At 37.0% G+C, this 14418-nt stretch overlaps 2 protein-coding genes across 2 annotated transcripts; one reads left to right on the top strand and one right to left on the bottom strand.

Annotated features, from left to right (window-relative positions):
* The first annotated feature begins 803 nt into the window (after nt 1–803).
* On the top strand, nt 804–8205 carry LOC141296172 (uncharacterized). Its single transcript, XM_073827451.1, has 6 exons — nt 804–874; nt 1382–1908; nt 2043–2200; nt 3261–3402; nt 4146–4214; nt 6482–8205. The coding sequence occupies exons 2-6, from the start codon at nt 1693–1695 to the stop codon at nt 6602–6604; spliced, it is 708 nt and encodes a 235-aa protein (XP_073683552.1). The 5' UTR covers nt 804–874; nt 1382–1692; the 3' UTR covers nt 6605–8205.
* A 2468-nt stretch (nt 8206–10673) lies between these two features.
* On the bottom strand, nt 10674–13886 carry gpr132a (G protein-coupled receptor 132a). The gene is made up of 2 exons (XM_073827590.1): nt 13750–13886; nt 10674–12856 (listed from the first exon to the last, which is right to left on the bottom strand). Exon 2 carries the CDS (start codon nt 12841–12843, stop codon nt 11872–11874), a length of 972 nt encoding a protein of 323 aa, XP_073683691.1. The 5' UTR covers nt 12844–12856; nt 13750–13886; the 3' UTR covers nt 10674–11871.
* Between the last annotated feature and the right edge of the window lie 532 nt (nt 13887–14418).

Genomic DNA, 14418 nt, shown 5'->3' with positions numbered 1-14418 from the left:
TGCAGCCACCTACTGGTAAAAGTTATTTGTAGTTTTTTTTTTTTTTTTTTACTTTTAAAACTGGATTTTCCAAAAAGATGGGCAAAAATCTTACACTAAACCATGTGAAATTATCCATGTTATCCCCATGAATTAAAGTTAGAAATGTGGGTCTTTTATAAAGTGAATTTTACATAAAAAAGCAGTTTTTGTATAAAAACCCATTTAAAAAATATTTATTAATTTATATATATTTAAAAAACTAACCCACTGAAAACTGCACGAATGTAGAGTAAAAACTTTAATAAACAGAAAAATATACTGTACAGACCAAAAGTTTGGACACACCTTCTCATTCTCTCCCGTGTACTGTATATATATATATATATATATATATATATATATATATATATATATATATATAATTTTTTTTTTCATTTAGTACTGCTTATCAGAAGCTACATGTTTCCGAGCAGACATAATGACATTACATTTACCCTGATTTTTCACCCCCAGCTCTTAATCCATCCTGTTTCCTTCTGAAGCATTAGTGAGCATTTGTTTTTTGTAATATCAATGTTTTTGGTCAAACAGCTAATTTATTACCCTTAAGCTATTGTTACAAAAGGTAACAATAAAAAGTAGGTAATAACGTTTGATGAATGTGAACATTTATGAATGTGAAATTTGTTCTTAATCGTTTTTGTTACTGTGCGAGTCAAGTCTCTAAGAATCTCGCGAGAGTTTTGCTGTGCTGGGCGTGTTGTCAAACGCACAGGTGCGTCGCCTGTTCTTGGGACGTCAGATTTTCTACAGAAAACTGCGGAAGCTATACGTGGAAAAACTATTTTAGGCTATCAGGGTTCAATACACCTGTTGTGGTTTGTTAATGACGGTAAGTGGGATATTGTCCTTACAATATTATTGACTTACAAGCCTGTTTAAACACGACGTTTTTTTGTGGTTCAGAGTATGAAGTAAAAAAAAGGTTTGTTTACATCCAGATTTGTGTTAATATGACCTCTACATCGTTGAAAAGCCAAAGCAACGTACATTTTATCAGATTAACGATACCTGAAAATATGTGTGATATAATATGTAAATTTATTTGTGTCTAGAGACGACGTTTTATAATGTATGATTTTTAGTGGTTCTCATCGTCAGATTTGCTGTACTTCATGTTGCATTTCATTCATCTATCTATCTATCTATCTATCTATCTATCTATCTATCTATCTATCTATCTATCTATCTATCTATCTATCTATCTATCCCTCCTCTGTAACTGCAAGGTACAAATACCTCGTGCCATTTTCTTAATAGGGCTTAATAAAGTCTAAATTAAATATATTGTTTATGTAAATATTTTACACCAGAGACTTTTGTTTCTTCCTCTCTTCAGATCCCTGTGTTCTCGAGGTAATCCAAGTAAAGCAGTTGAGGAAATGTCTTTGGAAGGAAGCATGTGTCATGTAACCTACCTCTGAAACACAATGGGAACTCCCTGCCTCCTGTGGGACACTAGAGAACAAACTGCTCACTGCCAAAAGTGTAGCTGCAAAGACAACGACGACAACAACAGAATTTAGGTCAATAGGGATAAAGGCATGGTAACCCTGCTGATCCCGCTATAGCTTGATAGAACAAATAGATGTACAGTAGACAGAACAACAGTAGACTCTCAGGTATAACTGGATTACGTTGCTGTGCGTAATGGGGGAGTGTATGTTGGACCATTATGGTGAAGATGGTTTTCAGATTTGTGAAGGCTTTGACGACTGGTCTACATTCAGCTCTGTGGACTGGACAGAACCCAAGCAAGATGGCGGTGGGTTTTCAGACTGGGGTGCATTCCAGGACAATACCAGGAAAGAGGAATTATCAAGCGTACCTGTGGCAGAAACAGGAACTTTTGAGTTTCCTGAAAACGTATGACATGAAGCATATTTTTTTTTTTTCTGTGGCTGCATTACTGAATTCATTTACTTTTCTAAAAGTGACCTACTTTCAAATGGTTATGTCTGTGCTAAAGTGTTATTGTGGTATTTAATGCTGTTTCACAGGCTGAAAATGGCGATGAGGGAAATCCCTGGTTCGTTTTTAGTGACTGCTTTCAAGTTGAGGGGGCAGAGAAAGATCCTGTTGTGATGGAAATCCCTACATTGTCTCTGCTGCAGCAGAGCACATTAGACAAGCCCTCTCAGTCTGCAGCAATATCAAGGTAGTATGGTTTTTACTACTGTTCATTATGAAATAATTATTTATTATTTACTTCTAGCAATAGCAATAGTAGGATTCATACAGATGTGTACATTCAAGGTGATTTTAAAGGGATAGTTCACCCAAAAATCAAAATTCTGCCATTAATTACTCACCCTGTGTTGTTCCAAACCCAGAAGACCTTTGTTCATCTTTGGCATACAAATTAAGATATTTTTGATGAAATCCGAGAGCTTTCAGACCCTGCATAGACAGCAACGCATTTTACACGATCAAGGCCTAGAAAGGTAGTAAGAACTTTAATAAAATGGTCCATTTGACATCAGTGGTTCAACTAAAATGTTATGAAGCTACGAGAATATTTTTTCTATGTCAGAATGCCAGCTCCTGCGTCTGGTGAATGGCTTGGTATTCTTGTGAACACGCATTGAAGACTGACACAAAAGAGAAGAAATTGTTGAATAAAGAAGTTGATTTTGTTTTCTTTGTGCACAAAAAGTATTCTTGTAGCTTTGAAAAATTACAGTTGAACCACTGATATCACATAAACTATTTAAATATGTCCTACTACTTTTCTGGGCCTTGAACATGGTGTTCTGAAGATGAATAAAGGTCGTAGGGGTTTGGGACGACATGAGGGTGAGTAATTAATGACAGAATGGTCATTTTTGGGTGAACTATCCTTTTAAGGTGTAGGAAAAATATTTGTTTTTAATAGATAGCAGGATTATTATCCAGCTAAAATCTAATTTTATTACATTAAGCTATGAAATTAAACAAACAATTCTAAGAACACTAGATTAGATGACTAGATTTACCCATTTCTTTTTCTTAGTCACTCTTATTTGTCCTTGAACTTCTAACTGAACAGGGTAAGAATCTCCAGAATGTGTACATTGTCAATATTTTTCCTGACTGCGATGTGCTCAAACAACTTTGCACAGTAAAATGTTGTGGTTTATCATTCAATCTCTGTGCACAAACCTGTTTTAATTGTTGGCGTGTCAATAGAGTGTCCACCATTGTCAAAAGTCTTTTCCTCTTTTCTTTTTTTCCATCAGGGAGGCTGCAAATTTCTGGTGTCATCTACAGTCTGGCTCCAAAATTCTCAGGCTGTCAGGTCCCAAACCCAAACTACACTCACATGAAGGACTGCACAAAACCCTCCAGCTCAGACCACCTGACCCAAGTGCTGACTCACAAGTGAGTACACACCGAGTGTTAAAATTTGGCACATTGGAACACCATTTGAACTACAGCAGGGGTGCTCAAACTTGGTCCTGGAGGGTCAGTGTCCTGCAGAGTTTAGCTCCAACTTGCCTCAACTCACCTGCCTGGAGGTTTCTAACATGCCTAGTAAGAGCTTGATTAGCTGGTTCAGGTGTGTGTAATTGGGATTGTAGCTAAACTCTGCAGGACACCAGCCCTCCTGGACCGAGTCTGGCCACCCCTGAGCTTATGCTGCGTTCCAGGCAGGTTTTTTAACTGGTAAATCACCACGTCAAACCACGACTTACGACTTTGTAGCGTTCCAGGCAAGTCACGCCAAATTGCCTGGGCACATTTATGAATTACTATTATTTTTATATTATTATTAATTTGATTGCAACATTATATTGTCCTAAGCTCTATTTTTCCACCGTGTGCCACTTGCATAAACACCACACGCATTAGGGCTGACTTTGTTGTTTCGCGGGCTATGTTACGTCAGAACTCGTAACTGGGAGTCCATCGATCTAGTACGAGTTCACGAGTGGGAAGTCACGGGTTTGACTGCCGTTTCAGTGCACTTTCACTGGTAGAAGGTCGGAAAAACACGAGTTACGGGTTGTCTGGAACGCGGCATTACCTCATGTGGCTTGTTGAGGAGAAATGTGTGCTGATACACATTCAGACTTGTGGTGCTATTAAAAAAAAAACTTTTTTTTTTCTTTCTTTTTTTTTAGACCACTAGTCTTTTTGATCTTGAGCTAGAAGATCTGGAAGACCCACCTGGAACACTTATTCAAACCAAGGTGAGTGTTATTATGTTTGTGTGTGTTTTCAAACTGTGGTCCATGTAGGATTCCAAGTCTGGCATAAACAAAACATTATATATACAGTTGTGGCCAAAATTATTAGAACACTAGCAATTTCACCAGCTAAAAAATGGGTTTAAGTCAGTTACTTCTATGTTTTGCTGTAGTGTGTCTATCAGTTTTCCAAATATTTGTTTTGCCATTAATTGTAGTCCAGTGAGAACAGCCAGTCCTCCACACAGAGATCTGATCTCATCATAATCCAGTCTGTGTTGAATGACATATAGAAACAGAACAAACTGAGAAAAACTAAATCTAGAAGAACTGTGGCAACGTCTCCAAGATGCTTCACGAAATCTACCGGGAAAGCTACCTGAAAACTATGCGCAAGTGCACCTAGGGCAAAAGCTTCTTTAAACAGAAAGGATGTTCACACCAAATGTTGGTTAACTAAGAAGGAAAATCTATTTATGACTTTATTTTTGACAGCATCCTCATTTTACAGCATTTTTACACAAGTACCTAAAACTGTACTGTACTGTAGCTTTGCAGGTAGGTTTCTTGGAGACGTTGCCACAGTTCTTCTGGATTTAGTCGGTCTCAGTTTCTTCATGTCATTCCAGACAGACTGGATGATGATGAGATCAGATCTCTGTGTGGAGCACTGGCTGTTGTCAGACTCCTTGTGCAAACAAAAATCTTACTGGATTGTAATGTAAACTGATATTTCCTTCTGGCACTTTGTTTCGGAACCTGACGCGTTTCCCCCCTTAGCTCGGTTAGTTTGGGCATATGTGGTAACATGGTAATCACGCTCGGTCCAAGACCGCCTGAACGAGGTGGTCTCGCCAATTGAAAACGATCTCTGGAGCGGTTCAGTTGTAGTGAGAAAGCAATCCGATCCAACGGACCAACGAACCAGGCTATATTACAATGTATATTGGGTAATTACAGTTCTGGGAAAAGAAGTAGCTTTGTTGTTTAGCTGATATCTATTAAAATGAACCTGTGAATATCTGTGTGGGGCACGTCTTTACTATTCAAAATCTAAGCGTGCCTTTTCATTTTAAAATGCCGTTTTATTGCTCTCTTTGTAGTAGGTGCATTTTCTAAAATGTTTTCCCTATGAATCCTGGACACCTGCTCAAAATAATTAATTAATATAACGCCAGCTACAAAAAAATGCAACAATAAAGCCACTTTTTAGAAACTTTGCCATGTGAAAGCGAGTCACACCCAGAATAAAATGCAACATTGTAATAATTTTAATCCCTGTTTCGGAACACAGAAATCGATCTGGGTGTGAAAGCACTCATAGAAATAACTGACTTTGAGTGTGTTCACACTTGTAGTTTGGTTTGTTTGGTTAATTTGGTCCAGACCAAAAAGGAAAATGATACATTTGGTCCTGGTCCGCTTAGTGTTCACACTGGCATTTTTGACAGCAAACCTAAAGATACCGAACCTAAAGGCGTAGTGATACGTTCACAACCTGATTGGTCGGGTTGAATGACGTATATTTCATGACGGAGCTTACCAAACACTCCAAACAAAAGGAAAACGTGTATTCGACTTAAAACGGTGCTGCGGGTGTATTGCATCAAAGTACCCATTCACCATTCATGCTTTATGTTGAATATGCCTAATGCTGTCTGCTGGATTAAGCACGCTCATTGTGTGTATATGATTTTATTTTTACCACCTGCAAACTCATAAAGAGCTCATAAAAGGCACTTTACCTCCTCGTTGCTCCACGTTTGCCTTCATGAAATCATGTCGCATAGCGTCGCATCTTGTCATTACTTACTGTTTTTGGTTCATTTAGAAGTAATTGGTCCATGTCGCGTTCATATTTCAATCGAACCGCACCACTAAAAAGATGGGTCTCGATCCTCTTCTAAATGAACTCTGGTGCGGTTCGATTGAAATATGAATGCGACACGGACCAAATACTTGTAAACGAACCAAAAACAGTAAGTAATGACAAGACGCGACGCTTGTTTGGTGCGCACCAGGGTTTGGATGGCAGCGTTCACACTTACTCAAATAAACCGCACTAACAGAGCAATTGCACCAGAGTTTATTTTAATCAAACCAAACATGACAAGTGTGAACATACCCTTAAAACCATTTGTTTTTTTGCTGGGGAAAAGTGTTCTAAAAAATTTGGCCCCCACTGTATATATCCATTTTTGTTTACTTATTACTACTTCTTTATTTATTCATGTAATCGACACTGACCTTTAAACCTTTTTTTCTCATAGCTGATGCCTTCATCGCAATGTCGGAATGCACCAGGATTCTTTTATCAGATCTCCCGCCAGTGGCTCAGCCAGTACAACATGAACCTGCTGCCCTACCAGAACAAGAAAGATCCTCTGAAATAATCAACATCACATGTACACGCACACACTCTTTAACAAAACTGAATATTTTCTCTTCATTTACTCAACTGGTTGTTCCAAACCCAATGTAAATGCATTGAAACAAGCTACTACTGCATTCTTCAAAATATCTCAGAAAATCATACAGGTTTGGAAATTATGATCAAATTTTCATTTTGCCTCAGTTTAAACACACTACTGCCTGCATTAATTTAATAAGCACAGGTAAGGTTTTCCAAGCACTTTCACATAAATCCAAGCCTGTTACAAAGTGTGCTTGACAAAGTACTCGTATGCACACTAGCTCAGGAAGGAATTCCTAACTTACTTGATGTACACTCGTTGCCACAGATCTAACATAAAATGAAGGCTTTAACATAAGCAATAGAAGAGAACTAATAAGTGCCTAAAAAGAACAAAATCACTGTAAACCTCAATTACAGCCATATACTTATTTATATATTCTACTGTTTGCTGCTGCTGCCTATGCTTATGGCTTACAGTTCTTAAAGCTCCATTATTTCTATTGTGAACTGACCTCTGAAATGTTTATGTATTTGGTATATTTATGTTGGAAATATTTAATATTTTAAACAAGAAAATATAAATATACAGTTCTAGTTTGTGTCCTGCACATTAAAGCAGTTTATCTTGGGGACAAAAAAATTAATAATAAAAAGAGAAGCTCTTCGACAGCATTTATGTATTTGTTTGTTTGTTTATCCCTTATGGCGTCTAGGGGTAAATGCATTTAAATTAAAAAAAATATATATATATACAAATTACTGGAAGATCAGAAATTATTTTTTACAAAAGTATAAAATGATTGTATAACTTCAAGCTAACTTCAGGTCTACACTCTTAAAAATAAATTTGCTTTAAAAGGTTCTTCACAGCGAAGAACCATTTTTGGTTCCACAAGTAATCATTCAGTCAAAGGTTTTTTTCAAGAACCATCTCTTTCTTACCTTTTCATAATCGAAAGAACCTTCCACCACAAAGAACCTTTTGTGAAACAGAAAGGTTCTTCAGATGTTAAAAGGTTCTTTATGGAACCATTTAGACAAAAAAGGTTCTTCTATGGCATAGTGAAGCACCTTTATATTTAAGTGTATTTTTATATCAAGACCATATAAATCCATAAACAATTTGTCACCAAATTAGTCAAGTATAATTTTTATCCATTTAAGCCATTTGCCTGATTTAGTTTGCAGTATGTTTGCAAAATTTAAGGTGGTTTTGACAAACTTCCTGTCATCCGGTGTGCTCATGTTCACACTAAAAACAGAACTGCTCTTCTTTTATTACCACCTAACAGATGGGAAGTTCACACAGTTAAAGGTCAAGGAAAGTACAAGCTACAAACACACATTGACCATCCGTTCTCATGCTCAAAGTCTTTACCACAACAACAAAACATTTCAAGCATCAAGACCTGATTATTCACACTTACCATCTTGTCATTTCCAAAAAAGAAATCTTCAGCATTAATAATGCACTGGGCTTGATCAGACTGTCCACAAGTGCTGATACAAAAAGTCCAGTAGACTTTTTTCTGACAAATAAACAGGGATATCTTGCAGGTTAGACATTGTAACAATACAAACCTGGTTGAAAATCTGTGAACTTCCCCTTTAAACTCTCCAAAAAAGGTTTTATTAAGCACACGTGCTTGATTGTGTAACTACACTCTTAAAAATAAAGCTGCTTTAAAAGGTTCTTCAAGCAGTGCCATAGAAGAACCATTTTTGGTTCCACAAAGAGCCATTCAGTCAAAGGTTCTTTAAAGAACCATTTCTTGCTTATCTTTTTATAATCTGAAGAACCGTATCTGCCACAAAGAACCTTTTGTAAAACAGAAAGGTTCTTCAGATGTTAAAAGCTCTTTATGGAACCATTTAGACAAAAAGGTTCTTCTATGGCATCGTGAAGCATTTTTTTTTTTTAAGAAAGTACGTGTCTTAATGCAGGCACACAGTTGTACATGTCTAGACTGTCACCTGCAAGAAGAAAGACATTCTCTTTTTTTGCACATCAGCACCTTTCTCTCTAACCTCTAACCATTTCCTTGTTACATGTCTGTGGCTTCATGCATTAATTTCCCACGAAACTCAAAAACATCTTCTGATTTCACAATTTGGCTTTGCAAAGATAGAATAGAAAATGGTAAATAGTACTGTTCTTTTAAAAATTAGGTAGATGTTTCATGTTTTCATGAAGTTCTCTTTTTGTTATGACAGTTTCATATGATTTAAATTTCCTGTCAAATGAATGTCTCTAAAAATGTTATGGTGTAACCAGTAAAAACCAATAACTTATTTTCCTTTTGCTGACTTGTGTACTTTCATTATCCCAAACGTTTCGAAGAATGTTTAAATCCAGAGAAATATAGGCAATTTTAACTAGTGTAACGGACCTTGCCATTGCGTCGCCATGCCAATGATGTCATGCATCCTCGAGTTTACAGTTTTATTTTGTAGAAAACATGGAAACCTCAAAGACACTTAAATATGTTATTAAAAAAATTAAATTTTTAACACACTTAAGTGTATCTAGTATGATAGAGCAGCGCAGCTTTTTCCTACATAAGCATGACCGGAAAAAATAGAAGCTCTGATTTCGATTTGTGTATCGTGCTCGCCCTTCATTAGCAATTGCTCCAGCGTTTCTCGTTTCTGGGACTTTCAGCCCCACCCTGCTTTATACTGTACTACAGTGGCGTTAATAAAACTTCACTATATTAGCTCATCCATGAACACGATGAATCCTTGCTGAGTCCCGTCAGATTGCATCGGCTATGGGGATGAAGAACTCCCATGATTCCACACTCAATCTCGGCATCATCAAACTAAGCCTTTGTTTCTTTATTTGTTTTGAATATGTGCCCTCTAGCGGCGAAAACTTACATATTGTGCCTTTAAGTCATAAATATTATGTTTACGTTGCACCACATGACAGTTTACACTTCAATAAAAAGGTCAAACTACCTTACATTTCAAGAGATATTAACACATCATGAGGGTTTTTTTTTTCTGTTATATAATTTCCTGCTTTATGTTAACCACACCACTTGACCTTGGCAGAAAAGAAAATCTCAAATAATAACTACTTAGTTAATTTTACTGTAGGTAGAGGTTCAGGCATTTACTGTTCTATGTATTTTTGCATGCAAATTCATTTAGTCATTTCAGAAGGAATCCATGCAATCTAGAGTTTTGCATGAGGGTGAAAAATTTCTAAATGCAGATTTCACACAGAACAACCAACAGAAAGCTGTGTGGTTTGAGGGTGACCTGGTTTGCACTGAGCTTCATACAGTACATCCACACTACTACTACTGACAACAGAAAATGGACATTATTTTGTAGGCCTGGGTAATATGACCAAAATCTTTTATCATGATACAAGTAATTTTATTTCAAGGTAACAATACACATAACAATATAATTATTTTTGCTTTAAAAAAGCAAACATGGTTTAGTTAAGAGCAGTGAGAGATTTTCTCTCTTTTGTTGTTTGAATGACAGACAGCAGAACTACTAGACTGCTGTCACTTTAAGAGCTGCCTGGTTGCAATCTACTGTTACAAATCATAAAGAAATTATGTTTTTTGAGGAAAACATTTCAGGAATTTTCTCCATAGAGTGGACTTCAACGGTGCCTGTGAGTTTGAACTTCCGAAATGCAGTTTAAATGCAACTTCAAAGGGTTCTAAATGATCCCAGCCAAGAAATAATGGTCTTATCTAGCTAAATAATCAGTCGTTTTCTTAGATAAATTAATATTTATACACATTTTAACCACAAATGCTCGTCTTGTCTAGCTCTTCTTGTCTTGTCTAGTGATGACCATACATACTTTGTGCGCTCCAGTTCAAGACAGTTCCCTGATAGCACACGTACATCTTGGAGACGTCTATTTGACGTCTGCATTTACATCTGCAAGACATCTGCAAGACATCTGAAAGACGTAGTTTGCTCATCTGCAATACATCTATTGGACGTTTCCTATCAGATGTCAAATAGACGTCTATTAGATAGCTTTAAGATGTTCTTGAATCAGAATGTAGGTAAAACTGACATCTTACAGACATCTGCCAGACGTTTGAACACAGCAGATGCTTTCCAGATCAAGAGATCTTTAACAGACATCTTGCAGATGTACGTGTGCTATCTGGGTTAGAGTATGTTGAAAAACTCCCATCTCATGTTCTCCAACTTCAAAATCATCCTACATTGCTGTTTTACCTTGTTTAGTAAAGGGCATTTGATCTTCTTTGCACATTAACTTTGTAAACACTTGGTCAGTACTTTTGCAGCGATGTAGGATGATTTTAAAGTTGGAGGAGAAAATGAGATGATAGTCTTTCAACATACACCGTCTTGAACCGGAGCACATAGAGTATGCATGTGCATCACATAGCTAGAACAAGATGATCATTTGTGGTTAAAAAGTGTAAAAAATATTAATTTATTTAAGAAAATGCAGATGGTTTCGCTAGATAAGACCCTTATTCCTTGGCTGGGAGGCTGGGATCGGTCAGAGCTGCATTTCGGAAGTTCAAACTCGCAGGCACCATTGATGTCCACTATATGGAGAAAATTCGTTAAATGTTTTCCTCAAAAAACATAGTATCTTTACAACTGAAGAAAGAAAGACATGAACATCTTGGATGATAAGAGGGTGAGTAAATGATCTGTAATTTTTAGTTCTGTAAGTGAACTAATCATTTTAATTCACTGTATGTTTGATATTGCAAATTGTTGTGTCCTGTCATATTATTTTAATGTATTATCGTAAATATGAACACACTGGTTTGTAGCAGCTTTACCATTTGCTGCACGTTGTTATTCTTCTCGTTATTACCTTAGCGGATAATGAACCAGAAGTCTCAGCCATAGGCCTACTTCCACGTTGAACAATAAATTGGATAGAAGTGCATTTTTAAATGCATTCTTGAATTAATTAATAGATCCGATTGTTGATTGAATGACGGTAGATCTGAATGTGAGCTTTGACTCAACTGTACGAAAGAGGAGGGATTTATGCAGATGGAATTATTAGAGAAATCCCCCTTATGTCACCGGAAGATTATGACACATGCACAGATGAATTGTCCACAATAAGGTTAATGACATGCATTTAGAAAATAGGGTTCCTGTAGTGCTCTCCAAATGTTTGGAAGATTCATTTTTAATGAACATGTATGGCAGAAACATTTAATATTTAAATTCAAAATGTTTAAATGTTCTACAGAAGTCCCAGAGAAATCATGCAAAAGAATTAGATCTTGAGCTGCTACGCAACCCTTGCAGGCCTCTGTGGATCTTCATATGAGCACTGTTGCTACTGAGCACATAGAAAACCGGGTTTATGGCACTGTTGATGGTAGACAGACCCAGAGAGATCGTATAGGGTGTGTAGACACTTCTTTCAAAGTCACATTTCCCATCGGAAAAGTGGAAATTGATGGCACGTATCAAAAGAATCACATGGTACGGCGTGAAGCAGACCAGAAAGAACAAGATGACGGCTAAGGCCAGGTTACGAATTTTGACTTTGGCCTGTGGCTTCAAACCCGTGCTAGCTCGAACTTTAGTAATGATGGCCAAGTTGGTAACTATTAAAATGCACAGAGGGATGAAAAAGCCAATGAAGAAGCGTGAATAGTTGAGTCCCGTCACTACGACGGAGGGTTCGCTTGGCTCGAAGCAGCGCTTCTCCTTCATTTTCTCAGAGTTGCCCTCATTCATGGTGAAAACCGGCACGTGTCCTAAAGCAACGACCACCACAATCACAATGGTGATGATCACGGCATGCCTCATCCTTCTCAGACCTCGAGACTCCATGGCGTAGACCACCGCGACAAAGCGGTCTGCTGAAACGCAGCACATCAAGAAGATACTGATGTACATGTTGTTGAAGAACACATAACCGGTGACCTTACAGGTCAGAGAGCCCCACTCCCAGCGATGGCCTCTGTTGATGTAAATGGCCCAGAGTGGAAGTGTACCTAAATACATCAAATCACACACTGACAGGCCGAAGAGGTAGATTCCTAGGACGTTCTTCTGACATACTTCGAGGAATGTGAGGACGACTGTGATCAGGTTAGCAGGCAGACCTAATGTAAGGACTGTGCTGTAGAGAACCACAAGTGGAAGTGGGTTTTCTTCATCGTAAGGTGGTTCACAGCTGTTTGTGAGGTTTAGGGGTCTGATTGTTGTACTGGTTATGTTCATTGTCACTGGAAAGCTGAGATTAGAATCCAAACATAATTCAGTTAATCTAGTGTTTCATTTGAAAAAAAAAAGCATGGGGTTGAAATGAAAATAAAAAAAAAAGCTAATGGCGACAGTAATGCTGGGGAAGAATGCTCAAGTGCTACTTTAAATACATTTATAGAAGTATATTGTTCTCATTTTTACTCAGAGTACTTCCCACAACGAAGTCAAATATTATAAAACACAATATGGGTCGATTCTACTATGTGGGCATTTTCATATCATCGTGTTGTCTTCCTATGTTGGATAAATTAACAGTTTTAATTGAAAATAAGTTTTTAGTGTATAATAACTGTAACACTTTACAGTAAGGTTCCATTTGTTAACATTAGTTAACATGAAAGTGAAAAACACTTCTAAAGCATTTACTAATCTTAATGGTAATTTGTTAGTTTTAAAATTTACGAATGCATTATTATATTTTATATATTTATATTTTTTAAGAGCGTTGTACAAAAGTATAGCTCATTGCAAGTTAATGTTAATGCATTAACTAACTTTACCTAATGAGACCTTATTGTAAAGTGTTACCATATCAGGACAATGTCATATTTTTCATAATTGTAATACTGACAAACCTACAAAACAATATTAGGCTACTACCGGTTTTCCCTTACGAAAATTAACCATTGTTTTACTACACTAAGCATAGTTTAACATGGCATTTGTAGTAAAACTGTGGTTTTACAAGGGGTAATCAATCTACCAAATAACGATGGATGCTAGTAGTATAGTACTATAGTAAAATCGTGTAAGGGTTTGTCTTTACAACTCAACATGTAGATGTATCGGTCGTTTCCCTTTAAGTGGTAAGTTTTGATTTTACCCCAATGCTGTACATCATAAAACGAATAAAACAGTTACCTCTTATTCCCATGTCATCAGTCTCCGTTCCTATTTGTCAAATCAGCCCAAACGGTATTTTTTCATCCCAGCGAATTTACTAAAACTGAACGTTCAGCTGCATACCTGAAGTGAAGGAAGTGATAATGACTAGCAAGTGTTCATACACGCGGTGTGAGATGCTGCCTCGCCTGCCACTGACTTTGATACATAATATTGCGCGTACTCCGAGTGTAACCTTTTATCATTTGCAAAGCGTTGGCAAATTAATTTCACATTTGGAGGACGTCATTTGTGGCCATTATTTTAATTTTTAAATACAGGGGTTGGATAAACATACTGTAAATACTGCTACGAGTGGCACTATTTATTTATTTGACATTGAATTCGGATTGAAACACGATCCTCACACTTGGCATAAAGTATTTCTGTGGCGTTTATTTGAAGAAGATGAAGAAGATATCCCCCCAAAACTTGCTCTTAATTGTTAATGAGGTTCCATTGGGAAACAAAAAAGTGATTTTCCTCCAGAGGGTGCTGTAGGGCTAAAAATTAGAAATACATATTTTACACAACGGCATCCATAAAACTCCAAATCCCAACATTGTCTAAAATTATACGATTATAAACAGCTGCCCTCGTCGTCACTGTTTTTACTCTTTACTCTTCACTGTAACTGTCATCATTTTA

Source organism: Garra rufa, chromosome 21, assembly GCF_049309525.1.
Source record: "Garra rufa chromosome 21, GarRuf1.0, whole genome shotgun sequence".
Lineage (NCBI taxonomy): Eukaryota > Metazoa > Chordata > Actinopteri > Cypriniformes > Cyprinidae > Garra > Garra rufa.
This window is presented reverse-complemented; position numbering and strand designations above follow the sequence as displayed.